Raw genomic sequence first — 22,629 nt, 5'->3', positions numbered from 1 at the left:
GGGCAAACTGATGCATTACAAGACTGCTCAGTTTGAGGGGGGCTGTAAGAACAAGTAGCTGATGATGATCCAACCAATACCATGTGCCCATGTGTACCAATGCTCAACCAATAATATGTGTCCATGTGTACCAATGACAGCTCACTGTTACCTGTCTTTATCTTCTCTATGTATTTGTCGGTTGTCTCCTTTAAATACTTTTTAATTCGCAATAACTGTAATAAATCAATACAACTCAGTTCCTTCAGATTCTAAAATTCCATTTGCACTTCTTATTAACTCAGTTCCTTCAGATTCTAAAGTTCCATTTGTACTTCTTATTATGGTAACAACGAAATGAAAAGGCTGGGATGAAATTGAAAGAACCTTAACTTGACCAGCATAAATCATACCTTACAGTTCACCATTCTTCTCATTTGTTTTGGTTCCTTTGCACTGGTGGCTTCTATGAAATCCAAAATAAACAATTAAGAAATAACTTATTTGTAGTAACCAACTCCAGAACATGTCTTTTCCATCTATAACGAGAACTTGGTTCAAAATCCCTAAAAATAAAAACCTTCGGTCGATGTTGAGAAAATTGAATAGAGAAATGACATTTCTTTGTTTTCAAAAGAACTTGAGAAGGGGATTCTAAGAACTGTCAATGTAGGATCTGGCTATAGATACAGTGCTACTAAGTCTAAACATTTCACATTGAAAGTCTACTAAAGACTGAGCATTTCCACTAAAGAATGGTGCTCAAGTCTTATGGTGGAATCCATCCATCTTTCATCTTCCATGTCACCTCAGCACTTGGAACTGTGGATGGAAGCGCAAGTATAATGGTGGAATAGTAGAAACGCTATTCTTAATGGAGCTAAAAAAACGCAATTAAGAATGGAGCTAAAAAAACGTTATTAAGAATGGAGCTTTTTTCTCGGCCGTTAGATTTCAACAACTCATTTTAAATCTACGGATAAAAAAAAGCGCAATTCTTAATGGCGTTTTTTTAGCGCTATTCTTATTAGCGTTTAGCGCTATTCTTATTGGCACTAAGATGGATTCCTCGAACCCTTCCACGAAATCGTGGAACCTTGCTTGGATTTTCTGTGGAAGACCCTAACTTGGAAGCCACTAGACTTGACATTCCATGGTTTTTCCACACTTTGAATAGTTTGGATTCCACCATAAGACTTGCTCTTATAACCACAAAAATCTCATTTCTAGACCCAGATACATAATACTCCCTCCGTCCCTAATAAGATGACCTACTTGGTTTAAACTTTGTCCCATAAATAGATGACCTATTTCACTAATCATGGGATATTTCTAAAACTACCCTTTTAATTTATTATTTTTCTATAAGAAATATGTATAATTTGATAGTCATGTTTATATTCGTTGCGCAGGTGTTTTAAAATGCTTTTCAACGGTATAAAGTTTATAAAAAACCGTGGTATAGTTTAAGAGATAAATCGTTTCTAAATTTTGCTAATTATTGCCCATAAGGGTACAATTATAAAAAATAGTTAAATATACTCCACTTTCCTCATTGCCTTAAAATTTGTGCAAACTACAACTAGGTCATCTTATTAGGGACGGAGGGAGTATATCACTGTTTAGATAACACCGAGTCGTAAAAATAACCAAAGAATGTAACACAAGTACAAAATCAAGAAAAATTGTCAGCGCATAAAAAGGTGAAGTAAAGAGAAAAAGATTTGAGGCTTAGTGTTTGTAGTCTGGGTTGTCCCTCAGCCCAAGTTGTGAGAGAACTTGGCAATACCAATTCCAGTCTGTTCTTCGGAGATATCTAAGAATCTTCTTCCTCCTTTGCACCATTGCTACCAGCCCCTTTCTAGAATGCTTATCCTACATATCAGACAGCGTAAATATCTTGCATTACATTTCTGCTACATCAGGTTTTTGAATTGAAAACCAGCAGTACAGTGAAAAATAGAGTATGAAATGAAGTTGACGCCTGCCGAGATCATCTATATTGCCAAGAGGAATAGAATAATGAAGGAACGACACATCCATGGGAAAACGTAAATATAGCCCTAAACAGAAAGTTACCTTTTTATGTAAAACAGATGATAGATGCTTGATTTTTGTTGTCAGTTGAGCAACTGCAACGCATTGAGAAACAATCCATAATTTATAAAGTAGGTTAACAAAGCTTCAAGAATAACTGTATTTACAGACTTCTGGTACAAACAAATACTTCAAGGAAGTCCAACACAGAACAGCATAAATCTAAGTTTAACTTTTTACTTAGCATGAACAACAAGAAAAACATGTACCTAAACTTACTCTACCTATCATTTGTCGTTGACCAAAATTTCAGAAAATCATTACAGTTTCTAGGACTTCAGAATCACTATTATATATGAGATATATGCAGAATTAGAAGAGTCACAAGAGCCAAAGAGATAAAGACAGAGAATATTACCTTGAACACGGGAAGATCCACAGTCCGACTCTGATATTTTAAACTCGTCCCGAACTTTCTTGAGCTCCAACTTTATCTTCTCTTCTGAAGACATGTTATCTGGATGGAAATACTGCATTCATACACCAAAAGGTTGTGGATTCAGGTAATCTAATCTAAAATGGAGAATAAACCAAAGTAATTCAATATTACGAGCTCAAGCATGCACATAACTTCTAAAGTAACTGTAACCCACCATTTGAATATTACAATCACATTCTGAAGACATGAAAAGCAGACAACTGTCTGTTGGGAGACTATATTTTAACCATGTCAAGTAGGAGTAATTAGTAGATTTATTTACTTGGAGACTTTGAGTCCTACTCAGGCAATAACTTACCTCTTGTCTGAAGATTGTTAACTGGTGTCTTTTGATGTTTTATGCCTGCGTCAGAAGCTTGTGTGTTTATTATGTCAACAGAACTCTTATAAGTAAGTTAATTAAGACCATTTGCTGACAGATTCACTCTTCGAATCTCTATTACAAAGTCAACATATCACCATCATCACACAAATTGTTTGAAGAAAAACTTCATGAGCTAAAAATCAATAACAACGAAGTGCATTACGAAAGTTTCTCTCTGCTTGCTTGACTCACCGTACTAGTTAATCGGGTGATTCTTGACAAATCTTTTATATAAAATGAAAGAGACTGAGGATGCATTCTTTTCCATAGGTACTGAATTGTACCCAATTCTTTGATTCTGCGAAAGCCTAACCTACATAGAATTCGATACTACTGAACAGTAACCAATTCTTTCATTCTGTGAAAGACCCAACGCACCGCACACAGCTACAAATAGAAGTCGAATTCTAGCTTTCTGAAAGCAGTTACCACCCAAGATATTTCAAGTGATGTATGAACTCTACAAAACATCTTATCTAACACATTTCTACTAGAATTGCCAATGGATTCTTCGCACTTCCACAAAACCAACCATGTATGCACAAAATCTTATCTACTGAATATACAATATAGCATAAATGAAAAACAATTAGGTCGAGCATTTGGTTTGTCATTGATTTTCCGAATATTTCTTAAGCTTTCACGAATTGAATTAATCGAAACATTCCCCTGTTTATTTTCATCAGTTTTCTCAGGGACGTTTCTCTTGTAAAGGTCTTGAAAATGAAGTCGTTGGTTGAGGAGGAACAGAAGATCTACGACGAAATTCAGAGAGGTTTTTTCTTATTTCGTCTAATTTAGGAGGAGGAGGAGGAGGAGGAGAATCATTTAAAGTATTTCTTCAAGGTGGTAATGATGATGTTTGTTGTAGACTTTCTTTAACATCGCTGAAAAGAGAGGAAGATGATGGAACCTTGTCACCATTATTATTAGACTCCGATGAGAATAACTTATTAGATTTGGGTTTTGGATGGGTCGAAATCTTGATCTTAGTTGCAGAGCCATTGAAGGAAAGGGAGAAGAAATGGATGAATCAAATCTAAAACCCTAGTTCCATCAACTTTCTTCACTTTAAAAGTCAGGACAAACCAACCCGTTGGGTTTGATTATCGAGTGGAGGCTCATGAACGGCCCATCATTATCTGCACATAACCCGTCCCATATCCAGACACAAGTGCTCCTTAACAAGTTTCCGATGTTGAGGGTACGTTATTTATATGTCCTACTTTTGACACCCAATAAATATATCATTATACAACAATAATATGTCCATACTTTTTAATAATCATATTCATTTAATATTAGATTATCTTAATACCCTCACAAATATAATATTTTTCTTTATTTCAAAATGGAACAAATTTCTTTCTCTACCACTTCACCACCACCACTAGCACCACCACCGCTCAACAACCACCACCTTCCAACCGCCACCACCACTAATATTCCACCACCACTCCTTCACCACCAACAGTCCTCCACCACCACTAGTTCGTCGCCGCCACCGCCACTAGTCTTCCGCCGCCACCACCGCCACCGTCGTCGCTGCCGCCACCACTGGTTCAGATATTTTTGTATCAACAACAGTAGTTGATCCAAAAAAAAATAGAACCAACAGTAGAAATTGATCCAATTTAGGGGATCAACAATGGTAGTTGATCCAAAAAAAAAGAAAGATCAACAGTACAAGTTGATCCAATTTAGGGGATCAACAATGGTAGTTGATCCCCTAAATTGGATCAACAATGAAAGTTGATCCATGTAAATGGAGTGAACTTGGCATGAGTCGAACACGCATCATCTGACATGGAGTCAGTCATGCTACCATTGCACCACAAGTTCAACATTGGAAGAAATTTACACGATTTAAACTACAAGCATGATTTAAACTACAAGCATAATTATACTTATCCAAGAAAATATTGTCAACAATAGAAGTTGAAAGGATCAACAACAGTAGTTGATCCAAAAAAAAGGTTTAACAGTAGAAGTTGATCCAATTTAGGGGATCAACGACAGTAGTTGATCCCCTAATTTGGATCAACAATGGAAGTTGATCCACTACTATCACCTCCACCGCAACAACATCCACCACCACCACCATAGCAACAAGCACCAACACTATGTTGGAACATCCACCACCACTGCTGCAAACGCAAACAACCACCACCACTGCCATCGCTATAACTATACCTTCCACCACCATCAAAAACATGCAAATACAATACAACAATTATAATAGCGTCACTACCACCATCAACAGTAGTTGATCCCATAAAAAAATGGGTCAACAACAGGAGTTGATCCCATAAAAAATTGGATCAACAATCGGTGTTGATAGCATAAATGGGATCAAGAACAGTAGTTGATCCCGTAAAAATTGAAGTAAGTAGGTTTACTAAAAGGACAATTGCTATACCTGGAACACCAAAGTTATCATCATCACCTTCACAACCACCACAATTATCATCTCCACTACAACATCATCCATCATCATATCAATAACTACCACCACCACAACAATAGCCACCAACTGCAACATCCAAAAATAAAAAAGTTCATTGTATACCGACATATACAAAGGAAAAACATTAAATTCGATCAACGCATTTGTTTCACAAAGTAGTCAAAAACCCCAATTGAACAAACACCGTTATCATCGATTTTAGGTTCTTCAAACTGAATTCAATATTGAAATCGAAATGAATCTAATATTTCTGATGATCAAGTTTGAGATTTGGAGATTAGGTTCTCACTGATTCCTGACTCAATCGATACGGATCAGATGCTTCCGGATCTGATGATAAATTTGTTGGAGGTGGCGGAGCTGGTGAAGGTGTTGGTAGTGGTGCAGGCGACGTTTTTTTTTGTTTCTCTCTGATTCCTGATTTAATCGATACGAGTCGGGTGCTGCCGGATCTGATGAAAAATTTGATGGAGGTGGCGGAGCTGGTGAAGGTGTTGGTAGTGGTGCAGGCGACAGTGAGGGCTTTTGTTTCTCTCTCAACTTCGAGAGTGTAAAGAAATACACGAAGAAGAAGAAGAAAAAGAAGAAGAAGAAGAAGAAGGAGGTCCCTAGTGGAATTATACAAATTTTGTTTTTACTAAAAATTTCAATTATGCCATTAGGAACATTTATAAAGTTTCTAAAGGATAATTGTATAGGCCATAAAAATGATGGACAATAATTCAATTTCCACGTGATAATAAGTAGAAGAAGAAAGGAGTATCTGAATCATGGCTTCTTCTTCTTGTTGTTTCAGTGGAAGTTCAATTTCTTCTGCATATCATCATCATGACAGACCCCCATATATGAAACCAAAATTTATCCAATCCCAACCCATTTCAAATCAAAATGACCCATATTCTTCTTTAACATCCATTACTACTACTTGTACAGCAAAAAACAGCAGAAATGTGAGAGGGGAAAGAGATAGAGAGAATCTAGAGAGAGAATCTAGAGAAAGAAAAGAAGAAGTGAATAATAAGATAGCTTCTAAAAAAGCTATATCTGTAATACTGAGAAGAGAAGCAACTAAAGCTATAATTGAAAAGAAAAAAGGCCCCACCAATTCTAAGAAACTCTTACCTAGAACTCTTCTTGAAGCTCTTCATGAAAGAATCTCTGCCTTGCGTTGGGAATCTGCTCTCAAGGTTTTTTTTTTTTCCTTCTTTTCTTTTTTGTGTTTTGTTGCACATCAACTGTTAGAATTAAGGCTAAAATTTATCTTGAAATGGATTTTAGCTGTGCGAGTTTGAATTGGGAGCGTTTAAGAATCGGAGTTAGATGTTCCTTCCTTTATGTTTGTCACATCTTATATGGGCATACACTGCAGATGTGATGTTAAATTGATATTCACATCTTAAAGAACATACTATTTACAAGCATAAGTTTTGTATAATGTTTTCCGTTAACCATGTTTTTCTATACCCTGGATCGAATTACTTGCGGCTTCCTCTTTTATATGTAATCTCTTGGTATTTTCTATTCTAGGTATTTGAGCTACTGCAAGAGCAGCTATGGTACCGCCCTAATCCTGGTATATACATAAAGCTCATAGTCATGCTTGGTAAATGCAAGCAACCCGACAAGGCCCAAGAGCTTTTTCAGTCTATGATTGATGAAGGTTGTATGGCGAATCATGAGTCATACACGGCACTAGTTTCAGCCTACAGTAGGACTGGCCTCTTGCATCAAGCCTTTTCTCTCCTCGAACAAATGAAGGTTACACCTGGTTGTAAGCCCGACGTTTTCACTTACTCCATTCTCATAAAATCTTGTCTGCAAGTCTTTGCTTTCGACCATGTGCAAACTCTGCTCTCTGACATGGCAGAACAAGGTGTCAAGCCCAATACCATCACATACAACACCCTCATCGATGCCTATGGGAAAGCAGGCAGGTATTGCTCGATTTCTGTTTTCAAGTTTCCTCGTAATTGATAGAGTTCCTTATGTTCATGTCTTTATGATCTGGATTGGTTTGAAAACGAGGATAGTGAAAAACCTTGAAACACATTTTCAGCTATGCAATCTTTCAGACCAGACTGAACTGAAACCGACAAGAACAAAAGATGATTTTGTTGCAAGTGTAATTTTATATGACTTTAATGATAAACACATTCCATTATATATATAACCTAGCTAGGTAAGATGCAGGGAAAATTACCTCAGCATATGAAATTTATATTTCGTTATGTTCTGATAGGTTTGGAGAGATGGAATCTACACTCATGGAAATGCTTCTGGAGCAAGAGTGTCAACCTGATGTTTGGACCATGAACTCGACTCTTAGAGCTTTTGGTGGCAGTGGGCAGATTGAGACAATGGAGAGATGCTATGAGAAGTTCCAGAGCGCAGGTATCCGTCCCAGCATTAAAACTTTCAACATACTCCTGGATTCATATGGAAAGGCTGGTAGTTACGAAAAGATGAGTGCAGTGATGGAGTATATGCAAAAATACTACTTCTCGTGGACAATTGTAACCTACAATGTGGTAATAGACGCATTTGGGAGAGCTGGAGACCTAAAACAGATGGAATACTTGTTCAGGCTAATGAGATCTGAAAGGATTAAACCGAACTGTGTCACACTCTGCTCACTTGTTAGATCATACGGAAGAGCAGGAGCGAAGGAAAAGATTGAAGGTGTTATAAGGTTCATTGAGAACTCAGATATACTGCTGGATACTGTGTTTTTTAACTGTTTGGTTGATGCCTATGGAAGGTTAGGCTGTTTAGCTGAGATGAGACAAGTGTTGGAAATGATGGAAAAGAGTGGCTGCAAACCTGGTAAAGTTACATACAGCACCATGATCAAAGCTTATACCAGTAACGGTGTAAGTAGTCGTGCGAAAGAGCTTCAAGATATCATCGGCAGACAATATGTGAATAGACGTGACAGTAAACTATCACAGATCGACGAGCCTCATTTTCATTAACATATGTAATTTATAAGTGTATAATGTATTGTACTCCCTCCATTGCAGGAAAAAAGAAAAATCCTATTTACACAATTTTTAACCTGGCGTTTTTAGGGGCCACCCCAAAGGATTTAGGGGCCATCAATTTATACCCAGCCAAAGACTCTAGTTAAGGGGTACCCTATATGATATTGAAGTTACATAAATGCCCTTCTGGTAAAACTGTATAAAAACCAAATCAAAAACAATTCTACTCATTTCAACTCTTCTTCTTCCAGTTTCATATTATCTTCCGATTGTGGAAGAAAAAAAAATTTCCTCGTTCAACCGAAACATCGCCGCGAATCGTAAAATCAAAACATCGTCGATTCGATTATAAAACAATGGATAAGAGAAATGAAACCCACAGACCTAGAACCAAAAATGTTGCTCGGGGTATCGATCCAAACATTGGAATTTTAGCAAGAAATAAAGAAATTCTTGCTGCAAATGAAGAAGAACGCGAAGAACAAGTACCCGGCAATGTAGTCGGTGGTGGCGATTCCGAGACTCAAACACTTCGTCAACTTCAAATGGCCCCAATTAGGTAAGAATCTATCATTTTTGGGGTTTATTTCGCTTTAATTCGTCGAATCGAGAAAAAAAATTTCTAGGGTTTTCGGTTATTTATCCAGATTCGGACGATATGCATGCTCATTTACTTCCGAATGTAGTCGTGTTCTTCATTTTTCAAGAACATCGACAGTATTCGGGAGAAATTTGATGATTATCTGCCGAATATTGGTGGCCATATCTTCCTGGATACAAACTGCTAATAATCGGTAGTTTAATGAATTTTTTGGCTACCGAATATATTTAAGTAGACACAAAGTATTCGGAAGAACACTCACTACCGAATGTATATTGAAAAAATCTCAAAATTTCTGATATAGGAAAAATCCCATTTTGGGGCCAGTATTATTCGGAAGACAATATAATGTTTTATACCTCCGATTGTGTAGGATAAAATTTTAGAGTTTCTGAACTCCAGTTGATGAATATTCGGTTGTAAACATGTTTAGTTATATTCCGATTGTTTTTCATTCGAAAAAATATGTGTCTTTTACTTCCGAATTTGTACATTCGGGTTATAGATGTGCACTTTGTCTTCCGATTGTGTAGGATGAAAAATTTACAGCTTCTGAACTCCAATTGATGTATATTCGGTTGCAAATATGTTTAGTTAGCTTCCGATTGTTTTGTATTCGGGAACAATATGTGTCTTTTACGTCCGAATGTGTATTCGGGTTATATTTCCATACTTTGTCTTCCGATTGTATAGTTTGTAAATATTGTTCCTTTCTTTGTTGTTTAGACAAAGTCGAGAAGGGAGGAAGAAAGTGACAGCTAGTGCTAGGAGGGAAAGGAGTGCCAAAGATAATTCAGGTGCTCAACAAAGCGAACAAGAACAAAGCAGTCAACAAGGAGTGCAACCAACTGTTGAACAACAAGGCAGTGAACAAGGGGTGCGACCAAGTGTTGAACAAGCCGCTCAACAAAGTGCAGGACCAAGTGTTGAACCAGTTGATCCAGTGGCAAGAGTAGAAGAAGAAGGACAACCAAGTGGTACCCAAAAAGCCAAAAAAGGAAAAGATGTTGTAAGAAGGATATTGCTAAGAAAGCATCACATCTTGTCCCTCAGCACTTGAAGAAGAAGGGTATTCCAGCAGGCACAATCCTTGGACTACCAGCGGATGGAGGAAAATTGCTATTTGGATACAAAGACTCATGGGCCAGAGAAATATATGAAACCGAGGTAATAAAATTACTTTTTTATTAATGTATTGTCTATGTGTTATATCGTAATACTTGTATTAAGGATTTTTTATGTACTTTAATAGGATCATCAAGATGCGGTCCGTCTACTCAAACCTACCGCCGCACCAACAAAAATGCTTGCGTGGCCTTTATCCGGTGAATGTGAAAGGTTCAAGACAATTGTTGCCAACTCGGGGTTAGCTAATGCCGCCGAGAATTCATTGTTGGAACATGATCGTGTGGCCATATCGGCGTTCGTGGAGAGAATGTATCCTGAGACCGATACTTTCCATATGCCGTTTGGGGAGATGACGATCACCCCGGATGATGTTGTGCAGATTCTTAACCTTCCCGACCAAGGCACAGCTGTGAAGTTTAACTACACAAAGCAGTTAAGTTGGGCACAACTTTATTCTCTAACTAACAAGTGCTTAGGTTGGGATGAAGAGACAACAACAGCAGAGTTTAGGAGGCATGCCAGTTATAGAACAAGACAGATCAACATTACAGCTTTGATGAATATGTTCGAGGCACCTTGGAGAAGGAAAAGAATGGAACGTTAACTGATGAGCAAGTGAACCACGCTGCCACTGCATATCTCCTCTGTGTATTGGGATGTGTCATATTCCCCAATACTTCTGGCAACCGGATCGACGCCAACCTTATACAACTTTGGATCCTCTCCATGAAGTCGGTGACTATTCTTGGGGCACGGCATGCCTAGCATTCTTGATGGAAGAGTTGAGAAAGGCTCGAGGCTAGGAACCTGCCAAGTTGCCGGGAACGTGGCTCTATTGCAGGTTTTTTCTTTAACTCTATAACTCACTCTATATATTCGGTAGACAATACATATGATGCATATTACTCCAAAGGACGCATATTCATAACTCCAAAGACGCATATTCGGTAGGAATTATCCATCTTATTTTCCGAATGTTTGTTATTCGGTGGCTAGGTACTTATTTTATTTCCGATTATATATAATCGGAAATATGTTTTGATATTACTACCGAATATACAGGCCAGAAAAACTAGAGGTTACTGAACTCCAAATGACGCATATTCGGTAGGAATTGATCCATCTTATTTTCCGAATGTTTGTTACGGTGGCTAGGTACTTAGTTGTATTTCCGATTATATATAATCGGAAATATTTGAAATTACTACCGAATATACAGGCCAGAAAAACTATAGGTTACTGAACTCCAAATGACTCATATTCGGTAGGAAATGATCCATATCTATTTCGAATGTTGGTATTCGGTGGATAGGTACTCAGTTTTGTTTCCGATTATATATAATCGGAAATAAAGTTTGGAAATTACTACCGAATATACACAATCTATTTACTAAAACTTGGTTTCTTATGTATATAGGCATGGATCTATGACCACTTCCCTATCCTGAAGTTGGCCGGAGAGAACCCGGGGTGGTGCAAAGGTACTCCTAGAGGAACAAAGTATATATTTGAAGACAACCGTTCTAGGACAAAAGAGCAGCAGTTGATTCGCATGAGGGAGATTTTGGACCAATTGAAGGCCTCGGACGTATGCTTTGATCCATACAAGGAAGATCGACGATCCAGTGGGCATATAAATGTTCGGTCGGACTTGTCCCTTTATTTTGGACCATTGTGGCACCCCACAGGATATGTGATGTATAACCCCTCTAGGGTGATGCGACAACACGGGTATATACAACAAAACCTGTGGAGAAAATGGGGGATTACTACAAATTGGAGTTGGAGTTGTGCTCTTCTAGTGGTGATAATCTCACGATTGTTCACACAGGCCCACCTACTGTTCTTGATAACTGGGATAAGAGGAATGACTTCATTATCGACACTGGTAGACGAACCACCCGAGGTGATGAAAATTCTCCAGACTATATGAGTTGGTATAACAAGGTATCACATCCTTTGGTTATCCGTGAAATCAAATCCAACACTACTGCGGCGGGTTCAAGTTATAATTGTATCATCAAAGACAAACCAGCTGGTTATGATAGACTGGTGCGTGTATATTTTTGTTCATTTTATATTATTCCTATAAATCTTAGGTAATTACCGTTTGATGTTATGTCATTACGTATAAAAAACAGGTGAATAGGTTCAAGCGTGTTTCCAAAATGTTAACTGCATGCTGAAGAGCGGAGATCCCATGCCAGCTGAGAAGATCAAAGAGGCTAGAGATCTAGTTGATAATATGGATAACGAAGATTATGCTGCCCAGTTTGGGGAGAAAGTCACGAAGAGGCATCAGCCCAAGGTGGCAGTATCAAAGACGGGTAAAAGAACTCGAGCTTCATCGAGCGCTGAAGCTGCTCCAACTGAAGGTGCTCAAACCCGTGGTCGTGCAGGACTGGGAGGTAGTCACGGTCGTAAAGTAAAGAAGAGCAGATAAATGACAATGATTTTTGTTGTACATTCGGAAATTTTTTGGGTAACTAAGTTAGACAAGTTCAAATGACAATGATTTGTGTGGTATATTCGGAAGTTTTGGTAACTAATTTAACTTCCGATTATTTCAAAGACAAAATTTGAAAAGTATAAGTTTTTCCAAATTCTGATTTTTGGGCCATCGTACATTCGGAACTTTACAAAAAACCTATCCTCCGAATATCACAAGTTCAAAACAAAACGCCATGGCTCCAGGTGGTTCCAAGGGCCAATTGAAGGTTAGACACCCATATTCGGAAGTTTTGGTAACTAATTTAACCGATTATTTCAAAGACAAAATTTGAAAAGTATAAGTTTTTCCAAATTCTGATTTTTGGGCCATCGTACATTCGGAACTTTACAAAAAACCTATCCTCCGAATATCACAAGTTCAAAACAAACCACGCCATGGCTCCAGGTGGTTCCAAGGGCCATATTGAAGGTTAGACAGCCCATATTCGGAAGTTTTGGTAACTAATTTAACTTCCGATTATTTCAAAGACAAAATTTGAAAAGTATAAGTTTTTCCAAATTCTGATTTTTGGGCCATCGTACATTCGGAACTTTACAAAAAAACCTATCCTCCGAATATCACAAGTTCAAAACAAACCACGCCATGGCTCCAGGTGGTTCCAAGGGCCAAATTGAAGGTTAGACACCCATATTCGGAAGTTTTGGTAACTAATTTAACTTCCGATTATTTCAAAGACAAAATTTGAAAAGTATAAGTTTTTCCAAATTCTGATTTTTGGGCCATCGTACATTCGGAACTTTACAAAAAAACCTATCCTCCGAATATCACAAGTTCAAAACAAACCACGCCATGGCTCCAGGTGGTTCCAAGGGCCAATTGAAGGTTAGACACCCATATTCGGAAGTTGGTAACTAATTTAACTTCGATTATTTCAAAGGTAAAATTTGAAAAGTATAAGTTTTTCCAAATTCTGATTTTTGGGCTATCGTACATTCGGAACTTTACAAAAAAGCTATCCTCCGAATATCACAAGTTCAAAACAAACCACGCCATGGCTCCAGGTGGTTCCAAGGGCCAATATTGAAGGTTAGACAGCCTATACTCGGAAGTTTTGGTAACTAATTTAACTTCTGATTATTTCAAAGACAAAATTTGAAAAGTATAAGTTTTTCCAAATTCTGATTTTTGGGCCATCGTACATTCGGAACTTTACAAAAAACCTATCCTCCGAATATCACAAGTTCAAAACAAACCACGCCATGGCTCCAGGTGGTTCCAAGGGCCAGTATTGAAGGTTAGACAGCCCATATTCGGAAGTTTTGGTAACTAATTTAACTTCCGATTATTTCAAATGACAATGATTTGTGTGGTATATTCGGAAGTTTTGGTAACTAACTTAACTTCCGATTATTTCAAAGACAAAATTTGAAAAGTATAAGTTTTTCCAAATTCTGATTTTTGGGCCATCGTACATTCGGAACTTTACAAAAAACCTATCCTCTGAATATCACAAGTTCAAAACAAACCACGCCATGGCTCCAGGTGGTTCCAAGGGCCAATATTGAAGGTTAGACAGCCCATATTCGGAAGTTTTGGTAACTAATTTAACTTCCGATTAGTTCAAAGACAAAATTTGAAAAGTATAAGTTTTTCCAAATTCTGATTTTTGGGCCATCGTACATTCGGAACTTTACAAAAAACCTATCCTCTGAATATCACAAGTTCAAAACAAACCACGCCATGGCTCCAGGTGGTTCCAAGGGCCTTGAAGGTTAGACAACCCATATTCGGAAGTTTTGGTAACTAATTTAACTTCCGATTATTTCAAAGATAAAATTTGAAAAGTATAATTTTTTCCAAATTCTGATTTTTGGGCCATCGTACATTCGGAACTTTACAAAAAACCTATCCTCCGAATATCACAAGTTCAAAAAAAATTGTTTCCTGGAACCAAACAACACCATAATCGGAAAGAAAGGTGACTCATAACATAACCGAATATTACAATCGGTAGGTTGTTTAACAAAATATTCTACCGATTTCGTATAATCGGCTAGTGTTTATATTAATAATACTCCGATTACATCCATTACATAAAGTTCAAACGGCCTTAACCTTACAATTTCGTCAAAAGCACCTAAATCCATACTCCTAATTGACCATAAAAATATTAAAACAGATCATAACTTCCAGTGACCATAGAAATTGTCTCTCTTGATTTTGTAGCATCCTTCATGTTCAAATCGTTTCCCGTAGAGGTCCACATACCGGCGATCCGCAAGATTTCTCTGAAATTACGAATGAGTAACAAGTTAGTACTAACTTTTGTTAATGTGAGTTGGAGTTACAGAGATACTTACTCGTTTTTCATACGTCCACCAAGGAAAAGCGTTCCTAACAAACCGTTCCTCATCTTCAAGTTTGTCAATCTCCTTATCGAGCGCATTCTTTCTCATCTTAATGTCATTGAATGATCTTCGAATTCGATTACCATCTAAGGCCTCAAATACCATTAAGATACGGTTCCATATCTGCTCTTCGGATTCCGATTTGTGGAGCTTGTGAACACGATCATGAGCAGTTACCACAACCCACGCTCTATAAATAGCACAATCTTCTTCTTCGGCAAAAGCAATATCCATGTTTTTTGTTATGAAAATTAAAACTGAAGAGAGGAAAGAGTTTGGTGCAATTGGGTGATAGATATGAGTTTCTTCATATAGGTTTAGGGTCCAACGGCTCTTTTTGTTTTTCCCAAAAACTCCAACGGCTAATTTGACGAAAGTTGAATGTGGAGAAACCAATAATCGGTAGGTATTGGATTTAGCATACCTACCGATTATGGTAGCTTTCAAAATTTGAATTTGCGGCAACTTATAATCGGTAGGTTTTGTAATATATTTAACTCCCGATTAACGCTGAATCCAAAACACGAACCAAGAAATACTGCACCGACTACAATCGGAAGTATGGGAAATATTTTGGCTTCCGATTTCATTCGGAGGGTAACAATGTTATCATATCCTCCGAATATATAAGGGTAATTTCGCCATTACGAATTACGCGAGATAAGGGCTGGCTACATTTTCCCTTTGGGTGACCTTTTTTGTTTTATTGTTGGCCCCTAAATCCTTTTGAGTGGCCCTAAAATCGCGAGGATTTTTAAGGCAATAATTTTTAGTAATTTATTTATGCCCTTACGTCTATCAATATAAGAAAATTTAGAATTGACATATCTAGAGACTGAAAATTTGTAAATTTTATGTCAGTTGGAAAACTTTCTAAAAGATCTGTGAAACTAGCATAACAAATGATTTGTTTGTTAAAAAGATCTGGGACAATCTTACTCCTCAGCATATAAGGAACCAAGGATGACAGAATGATCAGGTATTATCTCATAAACTATCTTTTTCTATTCACTCTTATTGTTTTACTTCTACAACAAAGAAAAGCTCTCTGACTCATAGTAAGCACCGACTTCAGTGCTTTCAAAAAATTTCTATAACTTTCTTTTTTCACAACCTATCTTAGTGTGGCGAAGGCAGTTAAAAGCAAGGGTGTGTAAAAACCAACTCCAAAGCCTAAGTTTGCATAGATTTTGAGCTTCCAAGCCTATTTTTATCATGTTTTTAATTTTGTACTAGATTCGTGCCCGTGCTACGCACAGGGTATTTTTTTGTCTACTTGGTATGCGCGGGGCTCGCCCTACCCCGTGACCATGCATTTTTGATTTGGTGTGCGTCACGCTTAGCCCCGCCCATCGCGATGCACTAAACCTTTTTTTTTTTCATAACAAAAAAAATTATAACACCACTCGAGTCCAGCACCAAGAAAATGAGGCCAAATCTCCCACTCTTCTTTAGCATCTTTCTTCTCTGCATTAGTATCGACAAAGCTCCAACCGTTAGAATTTTTTCTTTCTAATTAGTCTCCTCACCATTTAAAAGATTAAATGCCTTCCCAGTTCCCATGTTCAGCCCAGGTCTAAATGTTATTGATCTTATTAAATTATTAATAAAAGAAAACATAAAATGAATATGAAATTACGAATTATAACCTGCTTTTACATTAACATTTTGAACAATGCAAATGATTGTACTTATATTAGTTTCTCTTACTACTCATCTGGTAACACTGCAACATAACCCATGCATAAAAATTATAATTTCAGTTTCAGCTATAAAAACCCCATGCTGGCATCACCTAACAAAGATGGTCAAGCCGTCAATGCTATATAAATAATAATTTTAGTTTCAGCTTTGTTTCTGATTCCTTCCCTGTAAATAAGTAGAACTTATGTTGTGGCACTTGAGACAGGATCTAAGCGAGTTCATAAATTCAACTATGAACGATTTGAAGTATTGTAAACCTTTGCCGAAGAGTGATCAATTTTTGAGATGAAATCAAACGATTCAAACCTTACTAAGATATCTTGAGAGGACCCTATACTTACAATGGCAGTGAGTATGTTAGTGCCATCTTCCTTATTACCCCAGCCAAATTCAGCATAACTAACATATTTGTTGATTCCAATTTGTTTTTATTTCCCTTGACGAAATCCAAATAGCTAGGTTGGTGTGTAGACCTGTAACACAGACCCAGACCAATTAATCCTATCAAAAATTATCATCGGATTATACGTATCAGTCTTTGTCTAACCAAGTGAATAACAAAGGTTGATACTAAAATACAAAACTATAACACTTTTGATGCCTACAAAGGAACATTAACATCAAGTACCATTCCAAACTAAAACAAAACTAAAATAAAATAAAATAAAATAGGTTGGACTCTTCATCAATTCGAAGAAACTTAAAAGCGCCAGCCTTGAAATGTACCCGCTCGTGTTGTTTTATGTATGATAGTGTCCATACAAATCTTTAGAGTGTGAATGCTACTTGTTATAAGATTAATAGTTGATTTATTAACTATTTTATGCAGAACATACATTGAGAAGATTATGAATGAATTATGGAAAAATCAATACCACCAGGATTTTATTGATGAGTTCCTACCTGATAACCACCAGGATTTTATTGCTTCTTATGTTTCTCCGTAGAATCTTTCTAAGCCAACTTCCACCAGGGTTTTTTTTTTTTTGCCAATGGACTTCACATGAGAAGCCATTTATGCAAATCCATTCCTGTCATGAGTAGCAATGAAGCATTAAGTTCTGCTATGACTACAGAGGACAAAACTCAAATTTGTTTTCTATTACGCAAGCACCAACTAAAAAGAGCATAAGTCATTCAAAATGAATGACAATTAATGTGGCAATAGCATTTTACAGTATTCCGAGGAATATCATTTTTCGCAAATCAGTAAGGTATAAACAATCACATGGATGATACTTAAAGAAAAAGTCACCACTCGTTTTACTCGTCTTGCTTTTGATCATACCTCTAATCAAAAGCAATTTTCTGAGAAAAGATTAAGGGTTTTAAGAAATTACCTCTTAGGGATGAGCTGTTGATTAACATTAATACCATCAACGTCACCAGCAATAACAGTTTCAATAATAGCCCTCTTTCAGTGATTAATGTTAAGGGAAATCACTGGAAGATACATGAATGCTTGAAGCAGCAAGTTTTCATTGGTTTAAAAGCGTATATGTACCCTTAAACAGTTTCTAGAACATCATTTAGAACTTCACTGAAAAAAATACCAAGCTTAGCTATAGCAATTGCCTCACATATATGTTTTGTAATGCTTCGGCTGGATATGAAGGCCTGGAAAAAATAAGTGATTACTTGAATATGTTGCACAGTTCTGACCTAGCCCAATCATCATCTAATATCAAGTGACTACCAGAGTACAATAAGTAACTTGTAGGACTAATTCAAAGAATTTGAAACAATCTAAGCCAAGTTAGGAAAGAGTTAAACATAGTTTTAGAGTGCTTGAACCAATATCGCTTAACTGATTTCTGCATCAATAATTTGTTGGACATAAACACTATAAAATCACACTGAACGTAAAAAGTAAATCTAAATTCGTATCCACTGGCAGTTCTAGTTGATAAATAGCAAACCTGGAATTTTACTCGAAAACAAAAAGGTCTCGCTAGCTAAAATCTAGTTGTATTCAGTCAAGACATTGTTGGCAGAAAAACAGATATGTACAACACCAAATTCAAGGAATTATTTACCCTAAGTCATGATTTTTCAGCTAGCAATACAACTCAAGCTGTATTGTATGCAAGTATTGTCATGTATTCTTAGTTTGGAGGTAGCACTATACATTGGTGTTTAAGTTAATTAAAAATCAAAACGAAGAAAGACAGAAAGAAAGGGGCTTTTGAGCAACCAACACACCACAGAAAATCACACGAACTGAACTTGAAGTGGAATAAAGAAAACTTACTTGGAAAAGAAATTGAAGAAGAAGGAAGATGGGGATTGAAGAACCCATTGTAAAAACCTTGGTAGAATCTCACTGTGTAAACACCAATTGAAGATCTCTGTCGATAGAATCTCACTCTCTTAACCAAAAGAACGAAACCCTGGTTCCAGGTATTTCTTGAACACAAAATCTTCTCAGATTCCAGTCCCTAGATGTCGAGCCTTCTGGACAGAGCTCGCATAACAAATCTAGGAAACACCTTTATTTTTGGTATTTAGGAAAAGACGCGAAGAGGAGAAACTCTGAGAACTATCAGGATTGGGAAAGCAGGAAGGAGATGGTTACGCTAAAACATCTTTCAACGTGTCCGCACTAAGAAAGACATATTAATAAGGAACACAGTTATATACTTATATGGGGAAACCAAGGAATAAAATGGACGACGGGCGGATATAAATGCCGTTCAGTGCAAGGTTAGGCTTCAACGGAAGTATTGTCCACCTTTACTAAGAAGCAGTTAAGTATTGGTGTAAACATGGTGTAATTAAATAATTTAGGCTAAAATTCTGACGGAAGTGTTGTCTACCTACTTTTTTTATAGACGACGTCACTGACGAACCGTTAAGTAGTTGATGTAAACAAAGTGTAACACAATTTTAAGTATTTCAACCAAAAGAGTTATGTCAAGTGTCCACACTATAGTTTCTACATTAGAAAAGACCTATTTCGGCCAATAAGAAGCGAGGGTTTCATCACCATTTAACGTGAGAGCTTTATTTGTCAAGGTCTTTAAGGGGGAAGAAGATGAAAAGCTAACTAAGTAACTGGTTAGTGTTCGGAAATTGTCAGACTAATATAATGAGAATCCCCATTGATTCGAAGTCATGTGTGGGGAGTGTGAGAAAGGCAGGGAAGATCACATGAGCAGCTTAAGAAGGCTACAACTGTACTATTTTGATGTTTTCTAACGAAAATCAAAGGAAAAACAACTACTTGTTCTTGTGATCTCTTCTGTGGTCGCCTATAAAATCTAACTCCTTTAAAATCCTAACTCATTGGAGCCCCCACGTTGAATGGTGAGCGTCACCGCTCAACGAGGGAGGAGGGCCACGATCAATGAGGGAAGAGGGACGCGAGCAATGAGACGATAGGGCCACGATCAATGAGAGAAGAGAATTGAGTTTTCACGAGGGCTGAGAGAAGAGTTCTCACGTTAAACCTGGAGAGGACACTTGGCAATACTCTATTGGTCAAGGGATAAACAAAAAATTTCAAAAAAGAAAATTTGCTTACGGAACCAAAAGAAAAGTTGTTCGAAACCCTAAAGCAAAACCCCTCTACCATTATTCGATCTAGCTCCGCCTCCACCTTCTTCTCCATCGTCTACACATCTGTCTCATCCTAATCTATTCACTTCTCTTCAATTTTTCATTGATTTACCTTCAGGTGTCATATTTGTCTCTATATGCATCTGTGATGGATTCGATTATTTTGAGCAACTAAGTTTTTTTATGTAATAGCTTTTTAAGTTTGCTTTTTAGAGTTTAAAGCTCATCATCCTACAGTTGCCAGAGATTTAGATTTTTTTTTCTCCGGTACTCTTTTTCTCCTACCTCTCTATCCTGCATTCATTCTAATCCCTACCGTTTCTTCTTTGTTCGTAGCTTATTTTTCTCAAGTTAATAAAAAAAATTCTCATCGTTGTTGTTTGTTTTGACTATTCTGTAGGTACGATTTTTATTGAAAAGGATACAAAACAAGATCCCATTCTCTTTTGGTAAATTCTAACCATATTTTGGTAGATCCTTTCTTATTCATTGTTTTTATATTTTGGTTCAATTCTGATAAACAACAAAATCCCATCTCTGTGTGTAAACCATAACCTTATTTTTCTTTCCAGTTTGCAGTTGTGAACCCTCATTCTTAAAATAGGCGTTGTCAATGGTATCTTAACTACCAAAGCTACAGTAACTGATACTTTGTCCAGTCGGGGTATTGTCTCTGTAAGACATGTTAGTAGTAGTTGGGAAAATGGTAGTTTCTTTGTGTGGTAAAGAATTTGAAATTTTGTGTGTTCTTACATGTACATTGTACTCATGTGCTACTGCCTCCATATTATCCTAATTTATGAAAACATCCTAATTTTTGCATTACAACTAAGTCGACTTATGCTGTTAGGCACCCCCCTTCACAAATTTGCTTCTGAGATGGATTGATGCAGGGAATATATGAAGCACCGGAAACACCACATTGCATTTTTGGATTTGAGAAATTAGTAAACTGCTTTTTCCTTTTCTGGGACTAAGCAGTAATATTGTCTTTGATTGGATTTAACTTCGTTTATGATTTTTGTTTCACTGACATAAAGCTCATATTTCAGACTTACACCATGTTTGTTTACTCCTGACTCATCTGAGTCGTCTGGATCTGAATCATCTGGATCTGAGTGAAATCACCTGACTCATCTGAATTTGAGTCGATATGTTTGTTTTGAGTCAGATCTGACTCATCTGACTCGGAAATAAGTGAGTCAGTGGTTTGGTCCCATGAGTCAAGGGTATTTTGTTACCTGACTCAAATGAGTCCGAGTCAGGGGTTATGTCTGAGTCAGAGGTCGAGTCAGATCTGACTCAAAATGGAAAACAAACGGTCTGACTGCTGACTCGGTCCGAGTCAGGGGTTGACTCAGATTCAGACGCCGAGTCAGCTGCAAACAAACAAGTTCTTAGATGAAAATTGTGCCAGCGGAGAGGTAAGAACCTTTCCATATTCCCTTCCTTAAACTCAACAGATTTTTTATGGTTCATTTATCTCTTTTAAATGTTTTTGGTGTAATTTCTACAGGTGTTTTTGGGACATTGAACGTATTAGGACAACAAGAAAAAAACTTCTAGTGAAGCAACAATTAAAAATGTAACTAATTTCCACCCTCACGTCCAAGCTATTTCATTTTGTTCACTTTAAATGCAAGCTAAAGTAGTTTACTAGAATTTTACTATTGCAGTTAGTAAGATTAGATGTTTTTTTAGCTACATTGGTGTTTTTGGGGTTTAATTAGACTATTGGTGATGTTGGTGCAAAATTAATCACCCCAACAATCTTGGAGAATTGTATATGTTGATTGAATCTCCGTCGTTGCTTTATTTCTCCAGAACTGTAGATGAAAGATGAGGGGTACCTGCAAAGGCACTCCGATGCTTAAGTCAGAGAGAGAGTCCTAGACAGGTTTTTCAGAGGAGAAAAGGAATTATCATTGTGTCCCTTTTGTGTTAGATTTTAGCCTCTATTTATAGACCCCAAACGCTAATTTGCTTCCATAATAACCCTATATTTGTAGTTATCCAGAATAACTACCAGGATTTGTACTTATCCTTTAAGATTCTTATCTATCTTGAAAGATCCTTGTATATCTTGTCAAGATTTGAGTTTATCTTTGAAGATCCTTATTATCTTCACAAAATTTGAGTTTATCTTGGAAGATCCTTATTATCTTCACAAGATATGTGTATATCCCCACAACATTTGTATTTATCTTGAAAGATTCATGTCTATCTCTTCAAGATTTGTATCTATCTTGGAAGATCCTTGTCTATCTTCCAAGATTTGTGTCTATCTCAAAATGACTTCTACAATAAGTCATTTGGGCTTCTATAATAAGCTAGACTGGGCTTCCATAATAAGCTAGACTGGGCTTCCTCAATAAACCCACCGGTTTCCACAATAAACCTTATTGGGCTTCCATAATAAGCCATGTGGGTTTCCTCAATAAACCCACTGGT

The 22,629-nt window shown here is 37.1% G+C and overlaps 3 protein-coding genes across 6 annotated transcripts; 1 reads left to right on the top strand and 2 right to left on the bottom strand.

Annotated features, from left to right (window-relative positions):
* Positions 1 to 1,530: 1,530 nt before the first annotated feature.
* Positions 1,531 to 3,915, bottom strand: LOC113317622 (30S ribosomal protein S15-like). 4 transcript variants are annotated; one of them, XR_003343775.1, is made up of 5 exons: positions 3,072 to 3,915; positions 2,814 to 2,951; positions 2,435 to 2,546; positions 2,059 to 2,111; positions 1,531 to 1,854 (listed from the first exon to the last, which is right to left on the bottom strand). XR_003343775.1 is itself a non-coding variant. In XM_026565776.1 (4 exons), exons 1-4 carry the CDS (start codon positions 3,135 to 3,137, stop codon positions 1,711 to 1,713), a joined length of 375 nt encoding a protein of 124 aa, XP_026421561.1. In that variant the 5' UTR covers positions 3,138 to 3,915; the 3' UTR covers positions 1,531 to 1,710. The 4 variants fall into 4 exon arrangements, 2 of the variants coding, with proteins under 2 accessions (XP_026421561.1, XP_026421562.1); XR_003343776.1 differs by having other exon boundaries at positions 2,814 to 2,858; XM_026565776.1 differs by lacking the exon at positions 2,814 to 2,951.
* A 2,141-nt stretch (positions 3,916 to 6,056) lies between these two features.
* LOC113318783 (pentatricopeptide repeat-containing protein At5g48730, chloroplastic-like) lies at positions 6,057 to 8,400 on the top strand. The gene is made up of 3 exons (XM_026567032.1): positions 6,057 to 6,533; positions 6,874 to 7,280; positions 7,586 to 8,400. The coding sequence occupies exons 1-3, from the start codon at positions 6,117 to 6,119 to the stop codon at positions 8,316 to 8,318; spliced, it is 1,557 nt and encodes a 518-aa protein (XP_026422817.1). The 5' UTR covers positions 6,057 to 6,116; the 3' UTR covers positions 8,319 to 8,400.
* An 8,140-nt stretch (positions 8,401 to 16,540) lies between these two features.
* On the bottom strand, positions 16,541 to 19,210 carry LOC113319054. The gene is made up of 3 exons (XM_026567350.1): positions 18,872 to 19,210; positions 17,524 to 17,651; positions 16,541 to 17,093 (listed from the first exon to the last, which is right to left on the bottom strand). Exons 1-3 carry the CDS (start codon positions 18,917 to 18,919, stop codon positions 16,958 to 16,960), a joined length of 312 nt encoding a protein of 103 aa, XP_026423135.1. The 5' UTR covers positions 18,920 to 19,210; the 3' UTR covers positions 16,541 to 16,957.
* Between the last annotated feature and the right edge of the window lie 3,419 nt (positions 19,211 to 22,629).

The sequence above is a fragment of the Papaver somniferum genome, chromosome 10, assembly GCF_003573695.1.
Source record: "Papaver somniferum cultivar HN1 chromosome 10, ASM357369v1, whole genome shotgun sequence".
In the NCBI taxonomy this organism is placed as follows: domain Eukaryota; kingdom Viridiplantae; phylum Streptophyta; class Magnoliopsida; order Ranunculales; family Papaveraceae; genus Papaver; species Papaver somniferum.
This window is presented reverse-complemented; position numbering and strand designations above follow the sequence as displayed.

Excerpts from the sequence above, each read along its gene's own strand:
- LOC113317622 (XM_026565776.1), bottom strand. The coding sequence starts at position 3,137 with ATGCATCCTCAGTCTCTTTCATTTTATATAAAAGATTTGTCAAGAATC. Across the intron at positions 2,547-3,071 it reads TCACCCGATTAACTAGTACG|TATTTCCATCCAGATAACAT; the intron begins GTGAGTCAAGCA and ends GTATGAATGCAG. Across the intron at positions 2,112-2,434 it reads TGGATCTTCCCGTGTTCAAG|TTGCTCAACTGACAACAAAA; the intron begins GTAATATTCTCT and ends AATGCGTTGCAG.
- LOC113318783 (XM_026567032.1), top strand. The coding sequence starts at position 6,117 with ATGGCTTCTTCTTCTTGTTGTTTCAGTGGAAGTTCAATTTCTTCTGCA. Across the intron at positions 6,534-6,873 it reads GTTGGGAATCTGCTCTCAAG|GTATTTGAGCTACTGCAAGA; the intron begins GTTTTTTTTTTT and ends TTTCTATTCTAG. Across the intron at positions 7,281-7,585 it reads GCCTATGGGAAAGCAGGCAG|GTTTGGAGAGATGGAATCTA; the intron begins GTATTGCTCGAT and ends ATGTTCTGATAG.
- LOC113319054 (XM_026567350.1), bottom strand. The coding sequence starts at position 18,919 with ATGGGTTCTTCAATCCCCATCTTCCTTCTTCTTCAATTTCTTTTCCAA. Across the intron at positions 17,652-18,871 it reads TTCTTCAATTTCTTTTCCAA|GAATGGATTTGCATAAATGG; the intron begins GTAAGTTTTCTT and ends TACTCATGACAG. Across the intron at positions 17,094-17,523 it reads AAAATCCTGGTGGTTATCAG|GTCTACACACCAACCTAGCT; the intron begins GTAGGAACTCAT and ends TCTGTGTTACAG.